The 27,183-nt window shown below is 38.8% G+C and overlaps 1 protein-coding gene across 1 annotated transcript in view; it reads left to right on the forward strand.

Moving 5' to 3' along the window:
• The window catches only part of LOC131950242 (inactive pancreatic lipase-related protein 1-like), a 47,417-nt gene extending 21,686 nt beyond the window's left edge, over positions 1–25,731 (forward strand). Inside the window, exons 5-9 of the mRNA XM_059312313.1 lie at positions 23,373–23,481; positions 23,785–23,901; positions 24,253–24,369; positions 24,784–24,899; positions 25,585–25,731. Coding sequence (XP_059168296.1) covers positions 23,373–23,481; positions 23,785–23,901; positions 24,253–24,369; positions 24,784–24,899; positions 25,585–25,704 — 579 coding nt within the window. The 3' untranslated portion in view covers positions 25,705–25,731. The remainder of the gene's footprint in view (positions 1–23,372; positions 23,482–23,784; positions 23,902–24,252; positions 24,370–24,783; positions 24,900–25,584) is intronic.
• The last annotated feature ends 1,452 nt before the right edge of the window (positions 25,732–27,183 follow it).

The raw sequence follows: 27,183 nt of genomic DNA on the forward strand, positions 1-27,183 counted from the left end.
CTGGGCCAAGCCAACGCCTGCTGGAAAATTTTTCTTGAAGACTGCTGGAAATCCGCCATTTTGTTTGGCTTAGTTGCAATCTGTTGACTCTTGTTAACGTAAAATAAACCAAAAAATTAATACTTGTTTTGTAGCTTGTTTTATGTTTAATTAGATTTATTTTAGCAATTTTCTGGAACCTCCTTACGATCGACTCGTGATTTCCTACTGCTACCATGGTATCCTCTTTACAGTAGGGCTGGTAAGTAGGTCATCAACCAGTTCTTCGGCTCAATAAAAACTGCATGAGCCATAGAACTGATTGGTGACCTACTTACCAGCCCTATACACCCCATCAAGCTGTAAGGCAATAGCTAGACTATATCTCAACTTGTTGACCTCTTCTCCGTGTTGTGTGTAGATTATAAACACCAAGTTTGTTTATGTATTCTTTAAATCAGGGGTCTCCAAACTAAGGCCCGCTGGCCGGATGCGGCCCGCGAGGTCCTTTCATCCGATCCGCGGAGATCTTTTTGTTCACGAAAAAAAGTTTGTTAGAAGTGGCTGAGGTACTTTGCTCAGAAAATTCAAAACAGTTTGAAAATCTACCTTTGGGTATAAATACCATTGCCCTCCGTGTTGCAAACATTGATGAAAACATTGTGACTCAAATAGAATCGCTGGACAGCTGTTCCATGTTTTTGGAGCAAGTACAGGGCAACAACTCGACGCACTTTCGCACTTTCAGCAGTGCAGAGTCTTCATGGCTGAAGCAATATCTGAGTTCCCCACATCATTTGCATGCAAGATCATCAAAGACCTCCAGCTGCAGTTTCAGTAACGGTTTTCTGACCAGGATTCAAAGGCAGAAGAAGTGAGACTGCTTCAAAACCCATTTGAAGCAAATGTAACCAGTTGCCCAGATGAACTGCAGATTGAGGTCATTGAATTGCAAGCAAATGACTTCCTTAGAGACAAGTTTAAAAAACGACGGGTGGGTTTTTGTGTTTGCCCAAGGAGAACAAACTTGGACCTGAAGTGTGTTGTCGGCCGGACAGTGTTTTTTTCAGACTTTTTCTCCTGGAAGGAGGGGGGGGGTTGCATTTAAAATGTGTTTATATTTCTATATAAATTCTATTTCTTTGGGGGGGGGGGGGCACGGTGAACACCGCCACCCCAAAGGATGCATGGAAGAAACTCTACTCTGGCCCGCAAACTGATATTTGATAGTTAATGCGGCCCTTGGGCTGAAAAGTTTGGAGACCCCTGCTTTAAATAGAAATCCGTCTCATTTTCTAACACTGAATCAGAGTCGTAGCGAGGAGGGGGGGGGCGGGAGGCGGACATATGTCCCCGGGCGCCGACCTTAAGGGGGGCGCTAAAATGGGTTGGAAAAACAAATTGAAAGTTTGAGAGGGGAGGGGGTGCAAATGAAAAGTTGGAGGGGGGTGGAAACCGAAAGTTTGTTCCAGGGCGCCGTGAAGGGTCGCTACGCCTCTGCACTGATTAGACTGAAACGATCGTTCTATTAGCCAGGTGACGGATGAGCTGATTTTAAGAATGTTTTTCTCGTGAGAGCCAACCACGGAGGTTAATAAGGGGCTGATCATTTTTTTTCTTAAAGGGGGCTTGTTTAGGATTGTATGCGAATATTCTAAGTCGTATGTGGTGACGATTTAAGACAAAAGAAATAATAAAAATAAAATACTCAATGTTTTAAGAACTTAAATATTGAATTTTTTTTTTAAATTTATAATTTTTAACAATTTATAATTTATATATTTATGAATTTATAAAATGTATAACTATAATTTATAAAACTAGAACATAAAACAAATATAAAGGTTTTTCAAAATAATACGCTGCACTAAAAATATAAACGAATAAAACAAACATGCTTTATTTATTAAAAGCATTATAACACCCAAAGCTTTTACTAAAGATATTAAATGTCTTATGTTGTAGTGCATTAAAGCTTTCTATATAATTTTTTATAATATTTTTGTGTACAATTCAAAATATTGACCTTACATAATCTACCACACGAGCATAACTCTCACTTCAAAAACCAGCCATTATCTCCCCCAAAATCTACGTAGTTATTCAGACGACAGGATCAAATGAAAGCATGTTCCGCTATGTTGCTGCTACTTATTTCTTCCTCTGATCTTGTGGAGTGTTTGAGTTAGTGCACCGTGGCCAACAGATGTCGACTCTACAGTGTTCAAGAGAAAAACCAAAGGCCATTCAAGTGAGAAATACAAAATCAGGGGCAGAGCTAGACACAAACCCCCCAATACACCGACAAGAAATTATGGACCGCCAATTTTACTTTAAACATTATATAAAAATAAATTATAAATATATATATATATATATATATATATATATATATATATATATATATATATATATATATATATATATATATATATATATATATATATATATATATATATATATATATATATATATATATATATATATATATATATCTTTAGTTACACACGTAGTTCTTTTTGTTACACATATATATCAAGTGGTAAGTAAAATCTCATTTAGAAGTTACATTTTTATGGGTCATATTGTCGGGAGCCTATATGTTGGTCTCAAGGGCGGAGAAAAGCGATTTTAGTGCCACACATTATCAAATTCGTTTTTTTAAAGACACACAAATCTATATGCAACGTCCATTATATTTAAATGGACAGTCTTCAGCCAACGCCCAGTACAGCTTGTTCGACTTAAAAGGGCCCACCATTTCGTATCTAGGCCCAACGAAAAGATGACCTATCCTCTCTAATCAAGGCTTATTAGAAGTAGAGGACCACGGATTCAAACCTAAGCCAATCAGGACCATTAACGGGAACCTATCATCTTGAGCATGGACACAAGAACCCACCATATTTATCTAAACACGCCTAGCAGTTAAGGGAGAAAGGGAGACCAACCGTCTAAAACAACGTCCCATGAAAGGGCATACCGTCTCTTATAATCGTAGACTAAAAATAAAAAAGCCACTGCTATAACTATAATGTATTTTTACACACACGAACATTCAAATATTCAGAATGATTAAATTTTGAAATGAAAATGTTGACTATTTACGGTTGGGTTATGGGACCACTAGAATTCTCGACTATGTCGCCATTTGAATCTACCCCCCTCCCCAATCCGTTCGAGGTGCGTGGTTCTGCGGTATCGTAGTTCCACCCCTGTGGCAAAGAGAATTTCTTTTTAACAACTACAAAGGGCAACTTAAAGTGATTTCGTATAAATGTTATATAAAGGAAAAAAAAAGCATTTTACGCCAGAGAGATTTTTTGTTATTTGATGGTAGTTGTACGTATACGTACTTGTTTCTCTAAATATCTAAATACATATACATAATTATAATTATATACATATATATATAGGCTATATATATATATATATATATATATATATATATATATATATATATATATATATATATATATATATATATATATATATATATATATATATATAGGCTATATAATGCTATAAAATGAGATTTGTACTGTTTAATACTCTAGGAGAGAGAGCAAGATTTAAAAAATGCAGTCGAGTTTGTTTTGTGTACTTCTAAACATCTTAGTGATTACAGCCCAGAATAGTTTGTTCAGTAAGTTTTAAAAGTTTGATTTTTTTTGTTGCATACATTTGTTCAGTAAGTTTTAAACGTTTGATTTATTTATTACATACATTTGTTCGGTAAGTTTTAAAAGTTTGATTTTATTGTTACATATATTTGTTCAGTAAGTTTTGAAATTTTTATTTTTTTGTTACATTTGTTCAGTAAGTTGTCTAAGTTTGATTTTATTGTTTCTAACATTTGTTCATTAAGTTTTGAAATTTTGGTTTTATTGTTACATATATTTGTTAAGTAAGTTTTAAAAGTTTGGTGTTTGATTTTTTGTTAGCAGATACGTTTGCAATAATTATTTTTACACTATCGCCTGAAAATAAAAACAGCAAAAAAATTGATTTTAGATCAAGTTCATAAAACAATGTCTGGAAATTTTTTTTGCTCTGTGTAAAGATCGCTTTCAACGGTTTGAATTGTATTAGCACATGGTCACCACTATATACTGAAAGTTATTACAACAAAAAATATTTTAAAATTATGGAAGCTTTGGACCAGGTTTCTATTTTTGACGTTTGAAAATTGTATTAAATTGTTCTGTGTTTTACATTTTAAAAAAAATCATCTAGTCCTACGCCTATCTGACTCCAATAATAGCAGCAAAAACTATAGTTAGACTGCGCTAATCCATTGCTTCCTCTCTAGGTTATTCACATGTATTGCTTAGTTATGCGAGCAAGCATAAATCGTGCACCGGAATTATCTTCACGTCAAACCAAACAGTAGCTGTTTCTGTCCTGACCAGATTATACCCTAAATAAAATATGTAATCCTCAGACGTTTGCCATGGTGACCTGGGATGCTTCTCTATTCTCGCACCTTTTGGCTTCACCCTAGAGAGACCCCTGGCTCTCCTGCCACAGTCACCTGATACGATCAAGTAAGATAGTATTTTTTTCCTTGTCCCTTACATATTCCCACATTCAAGCTATTTAATAATTCAATTTCATCCTATAACTTTTTGCGTATAATAATTTTGACATGTATTTAAACCAGGGTTATATTAATGCTATAAGTACACCTTTTGATGCATTAATATATGGATACGCCTGCTAGCTATTGCTTGAATGTGTTGATTTCTGCTTAAAAATAAACTCCGACAGAACTATTTTAAAACTTTTTACAGTATTCTGTAATATTTATCTCGATTTCAATATTTGATAGATTTACGATGTATGCATTCTTTGAATTACAATTACATATCTAAACCGTTTTTTTTTTAACGAATTTGTACTTTGCTACACCCTTAATTCTTCACCGCACCCAATATTTCCCCAGCACCCTGTTCAAGCTGTACACCCGAGCCCAACCGGCAACTCCACTAGACCTGCCAGCCACACAAGTCAAGACAAGTCTCACCACCATCTGGCCAGGTTTTGTCTCACGACCGACCAAAATTATTGTACACGGATTTTTGGACTCAGTCGACCTAACAAGCTGGGGAAAGGTTATTTGAAAATACGGTTAAAATTTGAATGTAAAAATTGGAAATATTCATTTAATACGCATTAAAATGTAATGTTTTTCGAATTAAATGTTTCCAAACTCAATGAAGTTCAAATTATCTGGTAAGTGGGTTTTAGAAGATATTTTCGTATACGGGTAAATTAAATAAGGCGGAGGTCACTCGCGGACAGTTGTCACTCCCTTGTTAAAGAGGGTGGAGCTACTACTAATGTCTCTGAAGCCTCTCTCATTTCTTTTCAATTTTTTTTTTTTTTTTTTAATTTGCAATTAAAACAAGTACATCAACATAAAAAATTTTAACATATTGTTTACCGGTGCATCAAACCAGAACTCGAACAAAATGTTATATTCTTGAATGTCATTGATGAACATGTTTTTTTTCCTTAATATATGTCTGCATCGTTATATTCTGAAGGATACTGCAAATTTTAATAAGATAACTTTTTATTTCCAATAATTGTAACTATGTATCCACTGTGTCATTTCAGTTTTGATTAATATGTCTTATTTTTTAAAATAACTTTTTATCCATTTATCTCTCAAGTTGTTTCAATTATCTCCCCTATTGTTTTTTAATCTCCCCTGTTTCAGTTATCTCCTCTGTTGTTTGAATGATCTCCCTCTGTTGTTTCAGCAAATGAAGGACGAGCTGTTGAAACAGGGAGACTACAACGTCATCCTTGTGGACTGGTCAGGTGGCAACAAACTGCCCTACACCCAGGCCACAGCCAATACAAGAGTCGTAGGGGCTCAGATAGCTCAACTCATCAACCAGATCAGTGTACGTACATTTTATTTTAACAGCCAATACAAGAGTCGTAGGACTCAGATAGCTCAACTCATCAACCAAATCAGTGTACGTACATTTTATTTTAACAGCCAATACAAGAGTCGTAGGACTCAGATAGCTCAACTCATCAACCAAATCAGTGTACGTACATTTTATTTTAACAGCCAATACAAGAGTCGTAGGGGCTCAGATAGCTCAACTCATCAACCAAATCAGTGTACGTACATTTTATTTTAACAGCCAATACAAGAGTCGTAGGGGCTCAGATAGCTCAACTCATCAACCAGATTATTGTAAGTTTAAAGTTTCCCTTTCAAACCTGACGGTCTATGGGGCAAGTAAAGTAGAGTTCACTTGTTTCTGTGACCTCGGCATATGAAGAGATAGTGTGGTCAGCAATATTCCCAGCCGCTGTAAGTTTAAACTGATTGTTAATTCCTTTGTTCGAACCGAGATCAACAGCCGGGATAGGCCATGCAAGTTTTCAGCTGAGGCCTATAATGTAGTTAATTACCTGCAAAAGTGAGAAACTTGCAATGTGTTAGGGTATAAACCTCGTGATTTTAAGAGAAAAATCTGAATCTCTTGAGCAATCTAGAGTTAGGTGATCTATATTACTAATTCGGTTATTTAATTAAGACTCTCAGTATCTGTATGTTTAAAAAATATGGATTCCGGCCACAATTTAAATTTCAGGCCATTAAATCTGTTGCACTTTTTGCAAATAAAAGGCTACAAATTATGCAAACATCAAAATGAAATGCTTCACAAAATATGAAACACGATTAATTCTGTTGTGCGACTATGTTACTTGTAGGTTCAGTAAAATTGAAGCTACTACTTTTCGTACATTTGAAACTTACGTTGTTGGTTTTTATCAATTGTGTTTATCACGTGACAGGCTACTGTCAACACACCAGCCAAAGACTTCCACGTCATCGGTCACAGTCTGGGCTCTCACATCTCTGGGTACGCTGGGGAGAGGGTGCCAGGCTTGGGGAGGATTACAGGTAGGTTGGTGGGTGGGGAGGTTTACAAGTAGGTTGTGGGGAGGGTCACAGGTAGGTTGTGGGTGGGGAGGTTTACAGGTAGGTTGGTGAGTGGGGAGGTTTACAGGTAAGGTGGTAGGTGGGGAGGTTTACATGTTGGTTGGTGAGTGGGGGGTTTATAAGTAGGTTGGTGAGTGGGGAGGTTTACAGGTAGGTTGGTGAGTGGTTTACAGGTAGGTTGGTGAGTGGGGAGGATTACAGGTAGGTTGGTGAGTAGGGAGGATTACAGGTAGGTTGGTGAGTGGAGAGGTTTACAGGTAGGTTGGTGAGTGGATTACAGGTAGGTTGTTGAGTGGGGAGAGTTACAGGTAGGTTGGTGAGTGGGGAGGTTTACAGGCAGGTTGGTGAGTGGGGAGAGTTACAGGTAGGTTGGTGAGAATGGTGTATATAAACCTGTTTTAACCCTTCTTACTTGTTCTTTTAGTTTGTTGATAGAAAAACGTGCATGAACATTTGTTTGATGTTTTATGATGATTACAAATTCCTAGAAAGTGAACGATGTTTTTCATTATACATTCCCATCGTCATATAGGCCAATATCAAAATGTGTATGTAACTAACACATTTATAGATTCTTTGCTGTTTGTTTTTTGTGTTTAGGTAAAATGCACTGTCAAAGATATTAAAATTGTATTAGAGACTGTAGAAGTTGGGTCATAAATACCCTGAATTAGCTACCACTCACACCACATGAGAACCACTGTTCTCCATTCCACAGGTCTGGACCCCGCCGGCCCATTTTTTGAGAACACTCCAACCAGCGTCAGACTCGACCCCACTGACGCCTTGTTTGTTGACGTCATCCACACTGACGCGGGGACTCTTCTCACAGCTAGTAGGTGAATTTGTTCAAAATAAGTCGTTACTTTAAAAAGATAGTTCATCATTTCTAAATACAATAATACGTCAATTGCATATGATATAAACTTTCTTCAGCTTACAAGGATAAATTTATTATACAAGATACGTAGGCTACCTGAAATATGAAGACTGAAATATGAAAGCAAATATTTTTCAAAGTAAATTGTACTAAATATTTGATCTATAAGAAAAAACGATAACAGTAAAATAGAAGTTTAAGCAAATGAATGTATAAACAGTACTACTTAGCGCCATGCCTCAACCCTCAACACATTCTATTCATATATCTTATCAAACCATTTCAAACCTGTACCCTAGTTACAGTATAGCACACCAATATTAATACTAACTGTATATCTTTCAAGAAGACTTACCACATTACAAAATCACAAGTATAAGCATGTAATCTATTTAATTTTACGTATCCTAAAAGCAGAATTATTGTACTATTACAGTTTATTTATGTACTATGTAAAATCACGAAACATGGGTTTTTTTGAAAAATCATTTACTAACGACGACCTTTCTTGTACAGATCTGGGCATCATACAGGCTGTAGGTCACGTTGACTTTTACCCTAACGCTGGACATAAACAGCCTGGATGTATCAAGTCTCCTATTACATCCATTGAGCAGTGGGGGCTTATTGATGGTAGGTGTTGTGGTATTGAGGGCTTATTGATGGTAGATATTGTGTAGGCTTGTTGATGGTAGATATTGTGGAGGCTTATTGATGGTAGGTGTTGTGGTATTGGGGGCTTATTGATGGTAGGTGTTGTGGTATTGAGGGCTTATTGATGGTAGGTGTTGTGTAGGCTTATTGATGGTAGATATTGTGGAGGCTTATTGATGGTAGGTGTTTTGGTATTGGGGGCTTATTGATGGTAGGTGTTGTGTAGGCTTATTGATGGTTTGTGATGTGGTATTGGGGGCTTATTGTTGGTAGGTGTTGTGGGGTCTTATTGATGGTAGGTGTTGTGGGGTCTTATTGATGGTAGGTGTTGTGGGGTCTTATTGTTGGTAGGTGTTGTGGGGTCTTATTGATGGTAGGTGTTGTGGGGCTTATTTATGGTAGGTGTTGCGGGGGCTTATTGATGGTAGGTGTTGTGGGGTCTTATTGATGGTAGGTGTTGTGGGGTCTTATTGATGGTAGGTGTTGTGGGGTCTTATTGATGGTAGGTGTTGTGGGGCTTATTGATGGTAGGTGTTGCGGGGGCTTATTGATGGTAGGTGTTGTGGGGTCTTATTGATGGTAGGTGTTGTGGGGTCTTATTGATGGTAGGTATTGTGCGGGCTTATTGATAATAGGTGTTGGGATAGTGGGGGCTTATTGATGGTAGGTGTTGAAGGGGCTTATTGATGGTAGGTGTTGTGGGGGCTTATTGATGGTAGGTGTTGTGGGGGCTTATTGATGGTAGGTGTTGTGGAGGCTTATTTATGGTAGGTGATGTGGGGTCTAATTGATGGTAGGTGTTGTGGGGGCTTATTGATGGTAGGTGTTGTGGGGCTTATTGATGATAGGTGTTGTGGTAATGTCATGTCATGTTTGCCTGTCGTCCCTACTGGGACATAGGCCGCTGACAAGAGCTTTCCAGGCGTCTCTGTCCAGGGCTAGTCTCTCCAACTGTCCCCAGGTGTATCCAATCTTCTTGGTGTCTTCTTCCAGGTCACGTCTCCAGGTCTTTCTTGGTCTGCCTCTCTTCCTCCTGCCTTGTGGATTCCAGGTGAGGGCCTGTCTTGTTATGCTGGATACAGGCTTCCTGAGTGTGTGGCCAATCCATTTCCATTTTCTCTGGAGGATCTCTACTTCAACTGGCAGTTGATTTGTCCGTTGCCATAGAACATCATTTCTGATGGTTTTAGGCCAGCGAATTCGCAGGATCTTTCTGAGGCATGCGTTTATAAATGATTGTATTTTCTTCTTATTTATAGCAGTTATTCTCCATGTCTCGGCTTCATAGAGTAAAACAGGTTTTACTAGTGTGTTGAAGATCCTGATTTTTATTCCAAGGGTTAAATCTCCCGAACCCCAAACATTTTTTAGTTGGTTGAAGACTGCTCTTGCCTTACCCGTCCTTATTTTTATGTCTGCTTCTGTCCCACCCTGCTTATCAACAATACTTCCAAGATAGGTGAATCTATCCACTTCTTCTAGGGCTTCTTCTGCCAGTGTTATAGGGTTGTTGTTTGATGGTAGGTGTTGTGGGGGCTTATGGATGGTAGGTGTTGTGGGGGCTTATGGATGGTAGGTGTTGTGGGGGCTTATGGATGGTAGGTGTTGTGGGGGCTTATTGATGGCAGGTGTTGTGGGGGCTTATCGATGGTAGGTGTTGTGATAGTGGAGGCTTATTGATGGTAGGTGTTGTGATGTTGGGGGCTTATTTATCGTAGGTGTTGTGGGTTTTTTTTTATGGTAGTTGTTGTGGGAACTTAATATGGTAGGTGTTGTGGGGGCTTTTTGATGGGCTTTTTGGTGGTAGGTGTTGTGTTATTGGGGGCTTATTGGTGGTAGGTGATGTGACGCCCTTGTCTAATTTACATTTTAGGAGCTATTGATTTAGTCATCTGTAACCACATGCGAGCCATCAGACTGTTTACAGAGAGCATCAACTCTGGCTGTAGCTTCAAGAGTTATCCTTGTGTTAGTGAGATCGCCTACTTGGTGAGTACTAGGGTTGCAGGGCTAGTTTTTGTTATGTTGGATAGAATTTAATTTTTTTATAAGCTTAAACAAATCGCATAGTATATTAATATATGTATATACGTATATATATATATATATATATATATATATATATATATATATATATATATATATATATATATATATATATATATATATATGTGTGTGTGTGTGTGTGTGCACGTGTGTGTGTGTGTGTGTATTTATAGACACACACACACACATATATATATATATATATATATATATATATATACATATATATATATATATATATATATATATATATATATATATATATATATATATGTGTGTGTGTGTGTGAGTGTGTATTTATAGACACACATACATGCCCAAGTAAAATGTCATGCCACCCGTGTGTGAAATGGTGTGGTTGGGAAGTAAAGTACACGAAAACTAATCGATTAGCCTCGAGTTTGATTCAGGTTTTCGAGTCCTTAAAATATACCTGAACCCCCTTGACTAGTGCTCAAAAAAAGGCTACTGCGCATGTGTACAGTTAAGCTGTGGCATTACAAATTACAACCAGTGCAACAGATGAACCTGTTCTTCATCTGCCTATTGACCATTTTACTTTACTTATACTTTCTTCTATAGTTAGACACCGTGTTTTACTCGTGATATGATTTGTTATTGTGTGTGATTATTTGTAAGAATGAAGATATATGTGGTTAGGTTAAATCTACAATGCAATAAAGAAGCTCTATACTTCTAATATTTAACACATTGCTGTAACCAATTAACTTTACCTCCCTAAAGCTGTGGCACACATGTGCACAGGTTGTGTTAAAATTTACTATTAAATAATTAAACTCTATAGTTAAAATGTTTACAACGATACATCAACTTTCCCTCCTTAGTTTGGCTTTTGTTACAAGTGTGGAACGGTTGTGTTAAAATTTACTATTAAATAATTAAACTCTATAGTTAAAATGTTTACAACGATACATCAACTTTCCCTCCCTAGTTCGGCTTTTGCTACAAGTGTGGAACGGTTGTGTTAAAATTTACTATTAAATAATTAAACTCTATAGTTAAAATGTTTACAACGATACATCAACTTTCCCTCCCTAGTTCGGCTTTTGCTACAAGTGTGGAACGGTTGTGTTAAAATTTACTATTAAATAATTAAACTCTATAGTTAAAATGTTTACAACGATACATCAACTTTCCCTCCCTAGTTCGGCTTTTGCTACAAGTGTGGAACGGTTGTGTTAAAATTTACTATTAAATAATTAAACTCTATAGTTAAAATGTTTACAACGATACATCAACTTTCCCTCCCTAGTTCGGCTTTTGCTACAAGTGTGGAACGGTTGTGTTAAAATTTACCATTAAATAATTAATCTCTATAGTTAAAATGTTTACAACGATACATCAACTTTCCCTCCCTAGTTCGGCTTTTGCTACAAGTGTGGAACGGTTGTGTTAAAATTTACTATTAAATAATTAATCTCTATAGTTAAAATGTTTACAACGATACATCAACTTTCCCTCCCTAGTTCGGCTTTTGCTACAAGTGTGGAACGGTTGGTTGCGCCTACGAAGGTTTCTGGGCTACCCCAAAACCTGCTGGAACATTTTACATGAAGACTGCTGGAACTCCGCCATTTTGTTTGGTTTAGTAGCCGTCAGTTTAGGATTGTTTAGATAAATGTCACATCACTTGTTATGTTTTGTGTGTAAAATATTGTGTCATTAGATTTTATATTTAGAAACAATTGGTTGAAAAACCCCCAATAACTCAATAAATCTTAATATACATCTATATATATAATTCTCTTCTGTGAGACGCTAGAAAACAAGCTGTAAGCGCGCTCCCTACCACCCCACCCCTACACGGTCTGGTGAGCTGTGGTTCACGCTAAATGTTTACATTCGTAGAGCCGGGTTTAGTGACGGCTATTAGGGGCAGATAATTTAGTTTGAAACGATTTTAAACTTAGGGAAGGTAACTAATAGGAGGCTGCTTTCATGGGGGGGGGGGGGGTTGTAGGTTAGGGGTTGGAGGAAAGCAGGGTGGGGGGTAGTATCGTCCTTAACGACCTACTGATAGTGTTTTAAAGCAAATATTTTCAGTGGCAGCATTGGTACTGTCGAATTCACAAATTACGAATTACTGAAAAGTAGAAAATAAAACAACTAAATAGCGGCGTATGATATGCCGCGGGTCGACTCGTATTATATAAAAATAAAAGCAACAATTACATCCCTTGCACAAAGGATCAAGCAAACAAAAATAACATTGGCCGTTTCTAATCGGAAATTCACAAACTTAGTTTAAACTGATAGACTGGCCAGATTTTTCAGCATGTAACAAGTCAAATCATTGGAACGTCAAATGTAAATTACAACAAGAACGCATGTCAACAGAATAAACTATAATAGTCTGTGATGCAGAGAGATGCCTGGAAGAAACTCTGAGAATAATTGTTTCCATCATGAGAAGTGTGGATTGGTTAACAAATTGCATAAGTGGAACCTCAAAAGTTATCTCAAAGATAAAGCAAGAGAACTACATGTTTCACTTGTAGGAATCTCATTTTTGGCTACTCTAAATCCAATGTAAAACAAAAAAAAATGTGTAATCTGAATTGATGTGTTTATTTGTACAATTAGCAATAAACAATTTCTTTCTAAATGTGAGAGCTGTGTTTATCTTTGTTGATTTTTTAAAATACACTTTCTAATCGGGCAAATTTAATTATTAATGCAGTTTTAACTAACAGGTTACTCAAGTTTATTAAAGAAGTTACTTTTAAAATGATGGTTTTTTTTTACAATCTCTCGACCATACAGAGACAGTAAATTTGTTTATAAAAGTTGTAGTAATGGTATTAATCATCACTCACCCTATAGAAGTAAATGCTTTAAAATATGTAAAAGCCATTGATTTTTTTCGAGAGGGGAGGGGGGCTCTGCCTTCCCCGAAGAGATGCCTGGAAGAAACTCTGGGTCTAAGTGGTGTGTGTCTTTGTGGTGTCGTGTAGTTGGAAATTTGAATCTCGTGGGTCTTTATGCTGTCTTATCCAGATAGTGTTTAGACATTTATGTCAGAAGAGGCGTCAACAAGACAGAGGCGTAGCGACCCTTCCCGGCGCCCGGGAACAAACTTTCAACTTGGCGCCCCTTTCGAGATCAACCTTTCAATTTTCTATTTGCACCCTCCCCCCAAACTTTCGATTTGCACCCCCCCCCCCTCATATATTTTTTTTATATTTATAAAGCAAAAATACAGCTAAAATTAGATTTTAATTTGTTAATGTCCACCCCCCCTGCCCCCCCCCCCCCTTCGCTACGCCTCTGCAACAAGATCTAGCAGAAGTGAAGGTATAAGTGTTAGCAAGAGTCGATTACGAATTTAAAGCATTGCGCACAAGAAACCAGGAAAGTAGTCAAACAACTTTCAAATCTCTGATCTGTGGCGTATTGTGTGATGCTACAAGCTAGAAGTATTACGAGTCAAAGATAATATCTTTGAGTAAAGATTGTATCTTTGTGTAGCTATGACCTATTGACGCCGAGCTCTCACAGTTGGCTGCACTTAAACCAACCGCTATGGTAGACTGCGCACTAGAGTGTAAACTAATACACCTTAAAATCTACCGTCTTTTTTACACTCAGGTCACTGGTCAGCATAAAACTTACCTTTTTGACGTTGCAACTGACTGTTTAATACGGTCATTTATTGTCCTGGCTATTGAGACACATACTACAATACCTGCTCACGACGGATATTCCATGTTAGTGGTAAAACCGGCAAATGTGTTAGTCCTAGTATTAGTCAGATTATCCTGTTAAGTGTAGCGCATTGTCCATCAGTTGTTATGATGTAACTTCAGTAATGCTTTTATAACTTGCGTACTACATCTGATGTTAAACTACAGTAATGTTTCTATAACTTGCGCACTTCAACTGATGTTAAACTTCAGTAATGCTTTTATAACTTGCGTACTTGATCTGATATTATGTATGTTCCCCACCCGTCCCACAGCGTTCTCCATAAGTTTTAGCATTATGTCAGATTACTTAACTCTAGTACACGTTCAGGTCAATGGTTTTATTCTTGGCGTAAGATCAGACAAATTCGCTATTTATAAATTAAAATAGGTCAAGCTTTTGATGTCAGTATTTGACCCCGCTAAACAGATCACGTGGTGTAAAGCGGTTAGCGTTTTAGAATTTCGATCACATTCTTCATTCACAAAAAAGTACTTTAACAACATTAAGTTATGTCAATCACGCAACCTTTTTGATCTAACGGACGCTTTGATTACTCAAGTGCTTCATCTGATTTCACAAAGATTTCACTGTGGGTTCCCTACCTTAAACCCTGGCTTTTAAATCTGATCCTTTTTTACTTTCTCACGTTTTGTGAAGAATTGTAAGCGTGTGACAAATTCAAAGTATTTGAGAACTTTATCATTTAGGTGGACGAAATTCCAGATTTGAATGTGATCTATACGTGGGTTTTTTCAACTTTTAAGCGATTTCCGGTACTCAGAAATTTTACTCTAATTTATACAAACACGCACTTACACACACATACTCATACTCACACTCATACATACTCATACTCATACACATACACACACTTTGACCACACCCACACCCACACACACTCGATACACACACATTTTCACACACACACACACACACACACACACACACACACACACACACACACACACACTCAAACACACTCTCACAGGAGAGAGAGAAAGACGCAACACACCCGGTCAATGACATCACTGAACACACGTTTTGTACTGTTATATTTGTAATGGTACCATTTAAACTAATGGCATTGAAATGAATGCTGTCGAAAACAAATTGAAAAGTTACATATGAAATAAACCATCATTTATTTTTAAAGTGAACAAAAGTGTTAACAATTAAATTCACAAAACATTTACTAAAGCTGGATAACTTTAATAGCGATTAAAGTCTTCTATAATTTCCATTAATTTTAGTTGTATTAAAATATTTTAAAAAGTAAGGTTTAGAATCCAGACACAAATAATAATCAGGTGCTCTCTGGCAGTTTCACGGGAGTGTATCATTAGCATCAATTAAATATCTCAACCCTTTGTTGTCGCTGTCGACTGTGTGATCGATGTCGCTTTGTTAACACGGTAATTTGTTGTGACTACTGTGTAGTCAAAGTCCAATAAGTTATTGATTGATTGTAAGACAAACGTAAACCTAGACATTCAAAGGTTTATTAAGTTTTATTCACTTTATAAATTTGAATACAGTTAAAAGGAGTAAAACCAGTTAACTAAAACGTTTAGATTTAAATTAGATTCGGTGTAAATATTTATTAATGTGAATAAGTCTCTCAATAATTGTTTATCCTGGGTAGTATTTTAATATTACTGTTAACATTAACGTTAACAGATGTTAACGTGCTGGATGTTTTACTGAAAGTTAACACAGCACCCAACACCATCTCAGCAATGAATGATACAGCCTACGTCAAGATCGTGTCGCCTCTTTTCCCCACCAAAGCACTAGAAGCTTTCATGCTCTTCAACTTATTTTGTATAGAGATCACAGCCATCCTTGGCATTATAGGGAACGGCGTCAGCATTGTGGTGTTTGCCAGACAAGGGTTTAAAGACAGCATCAACGTCACGTTGGCTGTACTGGCTGCCAGCGACATAGGGGCGCTAGTCACCAACCAGATGTTCGGGTTGCTGAACAACCCGTGGTTCCAGAAGTCCAACCTGCCCATCGACTACAGCGGCGTAGCCACCATGTTGGTGTACATCCCACACAACTACTTCTCCAAAGTGTGCGGGTTCGTCACCGCCTTCGCCTCTTTTGAACGCTGCCTGTGTGTGTTAGCCCCGCTTCAGGTCAAGCAGATTATCACAAGAAACGTCGCTATCGTCGTTAACTCTACCATCTGTGTACTGATGCTGCTAGATTTTGTACCCTCCTACTATATCTACTACCTAGACTGGGTTTTCATACCGGCAACCAACCAAACAAAGCTTCTCAAATTATCACGCGTGGACCCTATCAACGTATTCAGCAAATCTCTATACGTCACAGAATTCACTCTACCTTATCTGACCTTCTTCTTCATCATCGTCACCACCGTCGTCATAGGTATACAGCTCAAGGGAAGGCTACTCTGGAGAAAAACTGTAACTTTAATCAACAAAGACGCGGGGTTTAAGAGTTTGAATAAAGAAATGCATGCAGTTCAGATGTTGGCGGTGGTGTCTGTGGTGTTCGTGGTGTGTCTGACACCCCAGACGTTGGTCATCACCATCGCGGCCTTCTTCCCTGAGGTCAGCCACTCGGAGATCTACTACAACATTTTTCTCTTCTGCTACAGTCTGTCGTACCTGCTGGAGACGGTCAGTTCTAGCGTCAACCCGTTGGTGTACTACAACATGAGTGGCAGATACAGGAAGACTTTCTTTGTGGTGCTGGACGTGTTCTTACACCTGCCGTAGTGCCCGTGGGAGGAGGGGTGGGGGTGCAGGTGGGGGAGGGTTCAGCTCTAGCGTCAACCCCCTTGTGTACTACAGAAGAGTGGCCGTTAAGGTATCGTATTGCTCAAATTGCTATAAATCACCATTGAAAGGAAAAAAAAAGAAAAAAAAAAAGAAAAAATAGTTTCACGACTCCACTGAGCACAATTCCACATTGACTGATTCTACTGCTACAGTGGCCAGTTAATTTTTATGTTCGCTCCTCCGTCTAGCATTCATACACGTTTTTCTGCTTATTGTTGTGGCTGGTTCGTCTATTGTTTGACGGGATACTTGGAAAATAATTTTAGAACCCCTGGAAATCACAGTTAGTTAATCCCTCATTGAGCTGGAATAAACATGTGTTTGACACATCTTTACATTCAATGTAAAAAGTGACGTGGTCTGTCCATGCGTGTGTGTTCCTTATAAATGTCTCTTAAACGTGATGTGAAAAAAAATCTGTTAAATGTTTAAATAAATGCTACTTTATTTCACTTTTAGATATTTTTATTAGAAATTAAAAATATTAAATCCTTGACTCCACAGACACATTACATCCTTACATATGTAGGTGTTTTAAATCTCGTGATGTAAGTGTAATACTTTAGCCCAGACTTACCTTAAGATACAAAATTGCAATATAACAATATCAATCCCATTACCACAGTCTTTATCCCCAGTAATGTAATGTTTATTTAAGGAATATTCTGTTGAAGAAGTAAATAAAATTGTTTACAGGTAACCTAAAAGATAATCTAAAACAGAAAACATTTGACAGAAAACATCAGAATTTCATGTGGATGAAATGCTTTCTAAACCAGATGCCATTTTATTTAACAAAGGAATAAACAATTTCTGTAAACATGGCTGATGAGTTTGTATTTTTTTTAGTCTTTTAAACTACATTTACTATTTAGGCTAATTTGCTTTTAATTACAGTTTTAACTAACAGCTGTTTAACTCTATCAACGTTTATTAAAGCTGTTACTGATGAGGGCTATTTGTTGAAACACTGTTTTGTTTCACAAACCCTCAACCTTGTAGAGATAGTAAATTTGTTTTTAAAAACAGTTGTATAAGGCTGGGTTTATCGCTGTCCTTATACAGATCAAATGTTATACGACTATGACATTTTAAAAGGTCAGGTATCACAAATAACCGCATGATTTATCAACTAGATACAAGGTTTCTTTCACATACTTTCTTCCTGCAAAATCAATGAAGGGGAATTAAAACTTGCATTTAAAATTTCGGGTGGGGGGGGGGTGCTGGTTTAAGTATATTTTCTATTTAAATTTTTTTTTTCATTCCGCTCGGGGGTGTGAGTAGACGCAGTGTTACCTACCCCCCCCCCCCCCCTACGATATGTCTGGAAGAAATTCTGCTTTGACCACTCGATAAAAACACCTTTTGACTTAGACCACTCCAGTAAAAACGACTTCACCGTTCTTGCTCCACAATTCCAAGCAACTTTGGCTTAACCTGGTCTATCGAAAACAAAATTGAAAAAAAAAACCTCACTCGCCTAAACGATGAAATTAGCATTACTTTGACTACATTATACTTTTACAAACCACTAACTCTCCCCGTATCTACTAACTATAGAGCAAAACAAATGAAATTGAAAATACCCCCCCCCCCTGCAGTTTGTTCCTGTTGGCCTGAATCAGTAATTAATTATCATGAGTGTTAGTGTCAGCGTTATAGTCAAACAATGAAAAAAAAAAGGGGGGGGGGGAAATTAACAATTCAAAACAGACACGAAGGACTAAAAACAACAGTAACCAAAACAGAGAGATTAAAGGGAATGAAGGAATACAACTTCAGAGCAAGAGAACGAATTTATTCTGCAATGTGCTATATAAAGGAGGAATAAACAATGTTAAAAGTCAACAGGAACATTTTTTCAAGCATTTGCTGAAAAATGAGGTTGATATTTCTTTGTTTACTTTTCAACTTCATCGTGACGTCAGCACAGAATAGTTGGTCCAGTAAGTTTTGAAAGTTTTTCGTTGATTTTGTGGTTCCTTATTTTTACAATTTGTTTTTAAATGTATTGTTCGTTATTTTTTTACTATTTGTGTTTAAACTTTATCGTTCATTTTTTTTTACTATTGGTGTCTAAATTTGTGTTCTAAATTTAGAACATCAAAAATATGTAAAATTGTATTGTGTAATTTTGTTAAACGCATGAACCAATTAGCAATTAAATAAAATAATCTATATCCCATAATTTACAATTTCTCATCCTGTTCTTTGTTGTATTACTAGAGTTCACTTTGGCTACAATCTTCTTTTCTCTATACATTTTCATCCATAACACATATCAATCAGGAACGATCTTTACCACTTCCTTGCTTGAATAAACTATTTTAACTCCTAACTCACCATGAATGTTGTTCTAACGACTCCCCTTGTCAACCCCCTTTAACCCCCAGACGCCTGCTACAAAGATCTGGGATGTTTTTCTATTTTCGCACCATTTGGATTCACTTTACAGAGACCACTGGCTCTCCTGCCACAGTCGCCTGATAGAATCAGGTACCAGAATATGTCTTGTCGGATATCTATACCTACACTAAAGCTGAATATGTCGTTTCGGATATCTATTCCTACACTAAAAATAAATATCTTTTGGATATCTTTACCTACACTAAAACTAAAGTACTTTAGAAAATTATATTTAAATTTAAAGTTATAAGTAGTTAATAAAATTATGAGTTGTTGTTTAAAAGTTAAGTTTTGCACAATAATTATTTCTTTGAATTATTACATTTTTACTTTCTCGTGTATACGAAGTATAGAGAAAGTAGTGTAATCGTGCACAAAAATCACTTGAAATTTTAATAATTTTCACCGTATTACACCTCAGTCCTTCATCACATCCGAAGTATAGAGGACTTCTTTTAATCGGGCAAAAATTATCAATCCAGATTTATCAAAATTAAGAGGTTTTATGCGTAATCCAGTCTGAAAAACTGGGCTTTGCAATTCTGTCCGTATGTCTGTGTGTCTGTCTGTCTGTCTGTCCGTGTGTAAACACGATAACTTGAGTACCGTTACAGCTAGGTTGATGAAATTTCATATATAAGTATTTTATCAAAATCGTAGATCCGTATCAACTTTTGAGCGATTTCCGATAACCGGAAGTGGTACTTTTTCAACTTCGAATTTTTCAAAAGCCTATAACTTGAGTACTATTTCAGATAGATAAACGAAATTTCACATGTAAGTAAAAGATCTAATTCTCTACCTTCTGTTAAATTTTGAGTAATTTCCATTGACAGGAAGTAGTAATTTACGCTACTTCCGATTTCTCAAAAAACTAATGTAAATTTTTAAAGTACTAATAATATTGCGCACTATTATGCACTTTTTTGCGTTCACTTGGTGTGCAATTCTTTTGTCTACGAGATTTTATTCTATTTTTAAAACTTTAAGTATTTAAAATGGATTAAAAATCATGTCTATAGCCCGAGTTCCCATCCCCTGTTATTTTATATAAGAATACTCGAGAAAGTTTAGGGGAGATCACTCCCGGTTTATTTATATAATATAAAGCGTTTGAATACAAGGCACTTTAGTTAAAGAATACGTTTTTTTTAGTGAGATTTTAAATGAGTACATCTCCACGTTAGATAATTTCTTTTTACAAAATTGTTTTAATGTAAATTAAGTATTCTTAATCTCACTGATACTAAAACCCATTGTCAACTTTAGCTGTTTTTTCTTAATTTTCCATAGACTAATTTTGGGTCATGTTTTCTTTTTAACACTTTATCCCTACGTGAATTCAAATTTAGATAACCCTTAAAAACGTTGACCCTTCCCCACTCTGTTCACATAGCACCCTGACACTTTAATCCCCCACCCTGTCACCTAACACCCTAACAATTCGACCCCCCCCCCTAACATTTCCCCAGCACCCTGTTCAAGCTGTACACCCGAGCCCAACCGGCAACTCCACTAGACCTGCCAGCCACACAAGTCAAGACCAGTCTCACCACCATCTGGCCAGGTTTTGTCTCAAGACCGACCCAAATTATCGTTAACGGATATGAAGACAATGTCGACGTAACTAGCTGGGCAAAGGTCAGAGGTTAAGGTTAAAAATATATCAGTCGATAATCAAAAATACGTCTACACAATGAAAATATCATCTACGATAACATCGAATGTGATTTTTATTGAAAATTTATTAAACTGATTGTTTTAATAATTTTACATTCATGTCTTATCACGTACACCTAAAAAACAAAACTACGCCTCTATGAGAATCTACAACTCCACCAGGCACATGCAGTTCGACAACAATTTAATTATTGGTATGAACTGCGTTCTAAGGCAATATGTGCTCTGTTTGGGCTGATTATCCCCCTTAGTTTTTTTTTCTATTATCTCCCTGTTGCTTCACTTGGTGAAAGACGGCTGTTGCTCTAATTATCTCCCTTATTATTTGAATAATCTCCCCAGTTGTTTCAATTGTAACACATATTGATTTCATTATCTGCCCTGTTTTCCAGCAGATGAATGAGATTTTGCACTATTGTTTAACTTACCTCCCCTGTTTCAGTTATATCCCCATGTTGTTTGAATGATCTCCCCTGTTGATTCAATTATCTCCCTTATTGATTTAATTATCTCCCCTGTTGTTTGAATGATCTCCCCCTGTTCTTTGAATGATCTCCCCTGTTGATTCAATTACCTCCCTTATTGATTTAATAATCACCCCTGTTGTTTGAATAATCTCCCCCTGTTGTTTCAGCAAATGAAGGACGAGCTGTTGAAACAGGGAGACTACAACGTCATCCTTGTGGACTGGTCAGGGGGCAACAAGCTGCCCTACACCCAGGCCACAGCCAATACAAGAGTCGTAGGGGCTCAGATAGCTCAACTCATCAACCAAATCAGTGTACGTACATTTTATTTTAACAGCCAATACAAGAGTCGTAGGACTCAGATAGCTCAACTCATCAACCAAATCAGTGTACGTACATTTTATTTTAACAGCCAATACAAGAGTCGTAGGACTCAGATAGCTCAACTCATCAACCAAATCAGTGTACGTACATTTTATTTTAATAGCCAATACAAGAGTCGTAGGGGCTCAGATAGCTCAACTCATCAACCAAATCAGTGTACGTACATTTTATTTTAACAGCCAATACAAGAGTCGTAGGACTCAGATAGCTCAACTCATCAACCAAATCAGTGTACGTACATTTTATTTTAATAGCCAATACAAGAGTCGTAGGGGCTCAGATAGCTCAACTCATCAACCACATCAGTGTACGTACATTTTATTTTAACAGCCAATACAAGAGTCGTAGGGGCTCAGATCGCTCAACTTATCAACCAAATCAGTGTACGTACATTTGATTTTAACAGCCAATACAAGAGTCGTAGGGGCTCAGATAGCTCAGCTCATCAACCAAATCAGTGTACGTACATTTTATTTTAACAGCCAATACAAGAGTCGTAGGGGCTCAGATAGCTCAACTCATCAACCAAATCAGTGTACGTACATTTTATTTTAACAGCCAATACAAGAGTCGTAGGGGCTCAGATAACTCATCAACCAGATCAGTGAACGTGGGTTGGGAAAGTATTTTGCTTTGATAGATTTATTATCAACGTTCTAGATTCTAGATAAAACATAGCTAAATTAAGATTTTGGTTTAGGCATATACTTTAGTGTGTGACATGTGTACCTATAACAAAGGACAAATACTCACATGAGTCGACTCAGATGATATCGTAATTAAAATTGTAGAGAGGCTCAATCAGTTTGTCGTTGAGATGATAAGCATGGGGTGGTTAAAACTAAAATTTAATTACCTTCTTCAAACATCATCAGGACGGATTGAATATTGCTAATCTTTTCATGCGGCATATGACGTATCGTGTGGCCTACTTGACAAAGTCAGGATAGGTATCCAATAGTGCTGAGACGACTTAAGATGTACTAAGTGGATCACAAAATCACGGAATTTTTAGTTTTCAAGCATCTATGTCAAAACAATATACATGTTTTGAATCCCAGGCCAAGCACATAATTTGAATTCATGAAATATTTTCTTTTTCTATCTTTATTAACTTTCTGCAGTTACGTGGTGGTAGGCGTAGTCGAGTTGGTAAAGCTCATGTTTGCTAATCCGAAAAGTCTTGAGTTCGAACCCATTACTAATTGACACGTAATAATAGTTTGATTGATGTTCAGACAAGTCGCACTGTTTTTACCGATTGCCTTTGACTTTTATTTTGGGAGACATCGCTAAAACCTAACTCGCCATTTCAATTCGTTTTTTTTTTTAAATTTTAAAACGTATATTCTTATTTTAGCTTCTTTCATCCCACGTGACAGGCTATTTTTAGCACACCAGTCAAAGACTTCCACGTCATCGGTCACAGTCTGGGGGCTCACACAGCTGGGTACGCTGGTGAGAGGGTGCCAGGTTTGGGGAGGATTACAGGTAGGTTGGTGAGAGGTTTACAGGTAGGTTGGTGGGTGGGGAGGATTACAGGTAGGTTGGTGAGTGGGGAGGATTACAGGTAGGTTTGTGAGAGGTTTACAGGTAGGTTGTTGGGTGGGGAGGAATACAGGTAGGTTGGTGAGTGGGGAGGTTTACAGGTAGGTTGGTGAGTGGGGAGGTTTACAGGTAGGTTGGTGAATGGGGAGGTTTACAGGTAGGTTGGTGAGAGGATGTTAATATTGATTAGATAATACTGGAGCCACGGCTAGTAAAATGTAAGAACCACTGTTCTCCATTCCATAGGTCTGGACCCCGCCGGCCCATATTTTGAGAACACTCCAGCCAGCGTCAGACTCGACCCCACTGACGCCTTGTTTGTTGACGTCATCCACACTGACGCGGGGACACTTCTCACTGCTAGTAGGTGAATCTGTTCTCAGTTTTTAAGTAAATTATTTAGTTTGGGGACCTATTATATGGAATAATTCGTTCAAGTTATATGCATCAGCTTATTATTCGTTGTATACTAAAAAATAGAATTTATATCGTTAATTGGGAAATATTTCTTTCACTAAAATAGAAGATAAACCAACGTTTTCTTAATTTGTCTTCAAACTCCCTAATAGTTTATCTCCGAAAGATAAAGACTGCTGAATTTTGTCTGGAGAATGGGCAGACACGTGAAATTAAAAGTGAAGTAAATGAAGTTAAAATGTTATATTTTCAACAAAAGAGTACGTCTATGACCTCGTTAAAATCGGTTATCCTCAGGTCTGGGCATCATACAGGCAGTAGGTCATGCTGACTTTTACCCAAACTCTGGGCACAATCAGCCTGGATGTATCCAGTCACCCGTGACGACCATTGAACAGTGGGGGCTTGTTGAAGGTAGGGCGTGTAGTGGGGGGGGGGCTTATTGAAGGTAGGGCGTGGGGGCTTGTTGAAGGTGTGTAGTGTAGTGGGGGCTTGTTGAAGGTAGGGCGTGTAGTGGGGGCTTGTTGAAGGTAGGGCGTGTAGTGGGGGCTTGTTGAAGGTAGGGCGTGTAGTGGGGGCTTGTTGAAGGTAGGGCGTGTAGTGGGGGGGGGGCTTGTTGAAGGTAGGGCGTGTAGTGGGGGCTTATTGAAGGTTAGGACGTGTAAAGGTGGTTTTGACAAACATGCAGCAACCACTCCCCTCCCCCAACCCCCTAAAATCGTATAAATTTTTTTAGCTGCTACAGACATCCTTATCTATGTATATATCCCTATATGTAGAATTTGTATTGCAACACATTTTATTATTGCTTATATGTTCACCTTACAGGCTTAAACGAGTTCCTGATCTGTAGCCACATGCGGGCCATACGACTGTTTACAGAGAGCATCAACTCCAGCTGTCACTTCAAGAGTTATCCTTGTGCCAGTGAACTCAACTTTGTGGTGAGGCGTGGAGATTAACTTGTTTTCGTAGCTTGCTTTTGTCATGTTTCTGTAATGAAGTATTGAAGTATAGCGCGCCAAAAACGTACTAATCTAGAGAGAAAATTCACGGTACGAGTCCAATTTTAATGTAGTCCCTGAGCCTACCCAGCTCTGATTAGTACCTGACTCAGGGAAAATAAAGGCGGCTGGGCATAATGCTGACCGCACAATCAGTGGCGTAGCGAGGTTGGGTGTCACCCGGTGCGGCACTTGATGGTGTCACCCCCCAGAGGCGTATCTCCGGGGACAAACTTCCAATTTTCGATTTGCAGCCCCCCTCCCCTCTCAAACTTTCGATGTTGCACCCCCCCCCCCCTCAAACTTTCTTTTTCGCACCCCCCCCCTCAAACTTCAGATTTAAGTGTGGAATTATCATTTTTCTCCATATATTTTGCTATTTTTTGCCTTGGTGTCACCCGGTGTGGTCCGCCCCCCCCCCCCCCCCGCTACGCCTGCGCACAATATCTGGATTTATCGAGGCAACTTTCCTAACAGTATTAGACCATCAGTTATTTTACTGACAAGCATACGGCGCTGTTCGTATGTTATATTTTCCTGATTATGTAAAGGAATGGGGTATTAGTCTTTAGGTCAACTTTACTGTAAAATATGCTAATGTGATTACCATAATTACCTCTCCTAGCTGGGCTTATGTACCACGTGTGGCGTATCTGGCTGTGCCAATATGGGCTTCTGGGCAAGCCCAACCCTTGGGAAATTTTTCTTGAAAACTGCTGGGAATTCGCCATTTTGCTTGGCTTAGCTGCTCGCCGTGGATAAAGTGGTTCAGTTGTGAATAAAATAAAACATTGCCTGAAACGGTTTCCTTGTTTGTGTGCTGTATGTGATTTATGTTCATACCTTTAGTGCCGTAAATAAATAAGTAATAAATCTCATATGACAATCCATCAATCAGCAGTAAAATAAATAAATAAACAAGGCTTTGTTTCATCAATATTTCTTATTTTATAAACATTTTAATATAAATACAAATTAACGAAATTGTGAATTTTTCTTAATGTCCGCTTAGGGACAGGTAACAGAATTTTACAATCAGATTAACACGACATAAATGGCAGCAAATCTAAAGTATGTGATTGTCAGGTCTTTAACGTATCTTAGCTGTGTGACTTCTGTCTGTTGTTTGACTAGAGATGTCTTGGTGTCTGAAGAAAAGTTGCAGGTTGTTGCTCAGTTTGTCTGTAGGGTGGAATTAGAGCGAGGAGTGGATAAGTCGCTCATTGGTCGCCCAGTGGTGGGCGGGTCCAAAGGTGGGCTGACCCGGTGGTGGGCGGGTCCGGTGGTGGGCGGGTCCAATGGTGGGCTGACCCGGTGGTGGGCGGGTCTAGTGGTGGGCGGGTCCGGTGGTGGGCGGGTCCAATGGTGGGCTGACCCGGTGGTGGGCGGGTCTAGTGGTGGGCGGGTCCGGTGGTGGGCGGGTCCGGTGATGGGCGGGTCCGGTGGTGGGCGGGTCCAATGGTGGGCTGACCCGGTGGTGGGCGGGTCTAGTGGTGGGCGGGTCCGGTGGTGGGCGGGTCCGGTGATGGGCGGGTCCGGTGGTGGGCGGGTCCGGTGATGGGCGGGTCCGGTGGTGGGCGGGTCCAATGGTGGGCTGACCCGGTGGTGGGCGGGTCTAGTGGTGGGCGGGTCCGGTGGTGGGCGGGTCCGGTGATGGGCGGGTCCGGTGGTGGGCGGGTCCAATGGTGGGCTGACCCGGTGGTGGGCGGGTCTAGTGGTGGGCGGGTCCGGTGGTGGGCGGGTCCGGTGATGGGCGGGTCCGGTGGTGGGCGGGTCCGGTGGTGGGCTGGTCCGGTGGTGGGCGGGTCCAATGGTGGGCTGACCCGGTGGTGGGCGGGTCTAGTGGTGGGCGGGTCCGGTGGTGGGCGGGTCCGGTGATGGGCGGGTCCGGTGGTGGGCGGGTCCGGTGGTGGGCTGGTCCGGTGGTGGGCGGGTCCAATGGTGGGCTGACCCGGTGGTGGGCGGGTCCGGTGGTGGGCGGGTCCGGTAGTTGGCTGGTCCAGTGGTGGGCTAGTCAGATTGTCAATGTGTCTCCAACACTATCTGAGTCAACTGATCTCTAGAAAACACAAGTAGTATCCAACACTATCTGAGTCAACTGATCTCTAGAAAACACAAGTAGTCTAACGCATTTTAGTAGCCTCATTGAATCACTTTCTACAAGCAGTTTAACAAGACCAGTGACAACATTTTACTGAAACGTTTGCACCGTTTTACCTCTATT

Source organism: Physella acuta, unplaced genomic scaffold (assembly GCF_028476545.2).
Source record: "Physella acuta isolate Inbredline_101_S28 unplaced genomic scaffold, ASM2847654v3 ptg000746l, whole genome shotgun sequence".
NCBI classification, from domain to species: Eukaryota; Metazoa; Mollusca; class Gastropoda; family Physidae; genus Physella; species Physella acuta.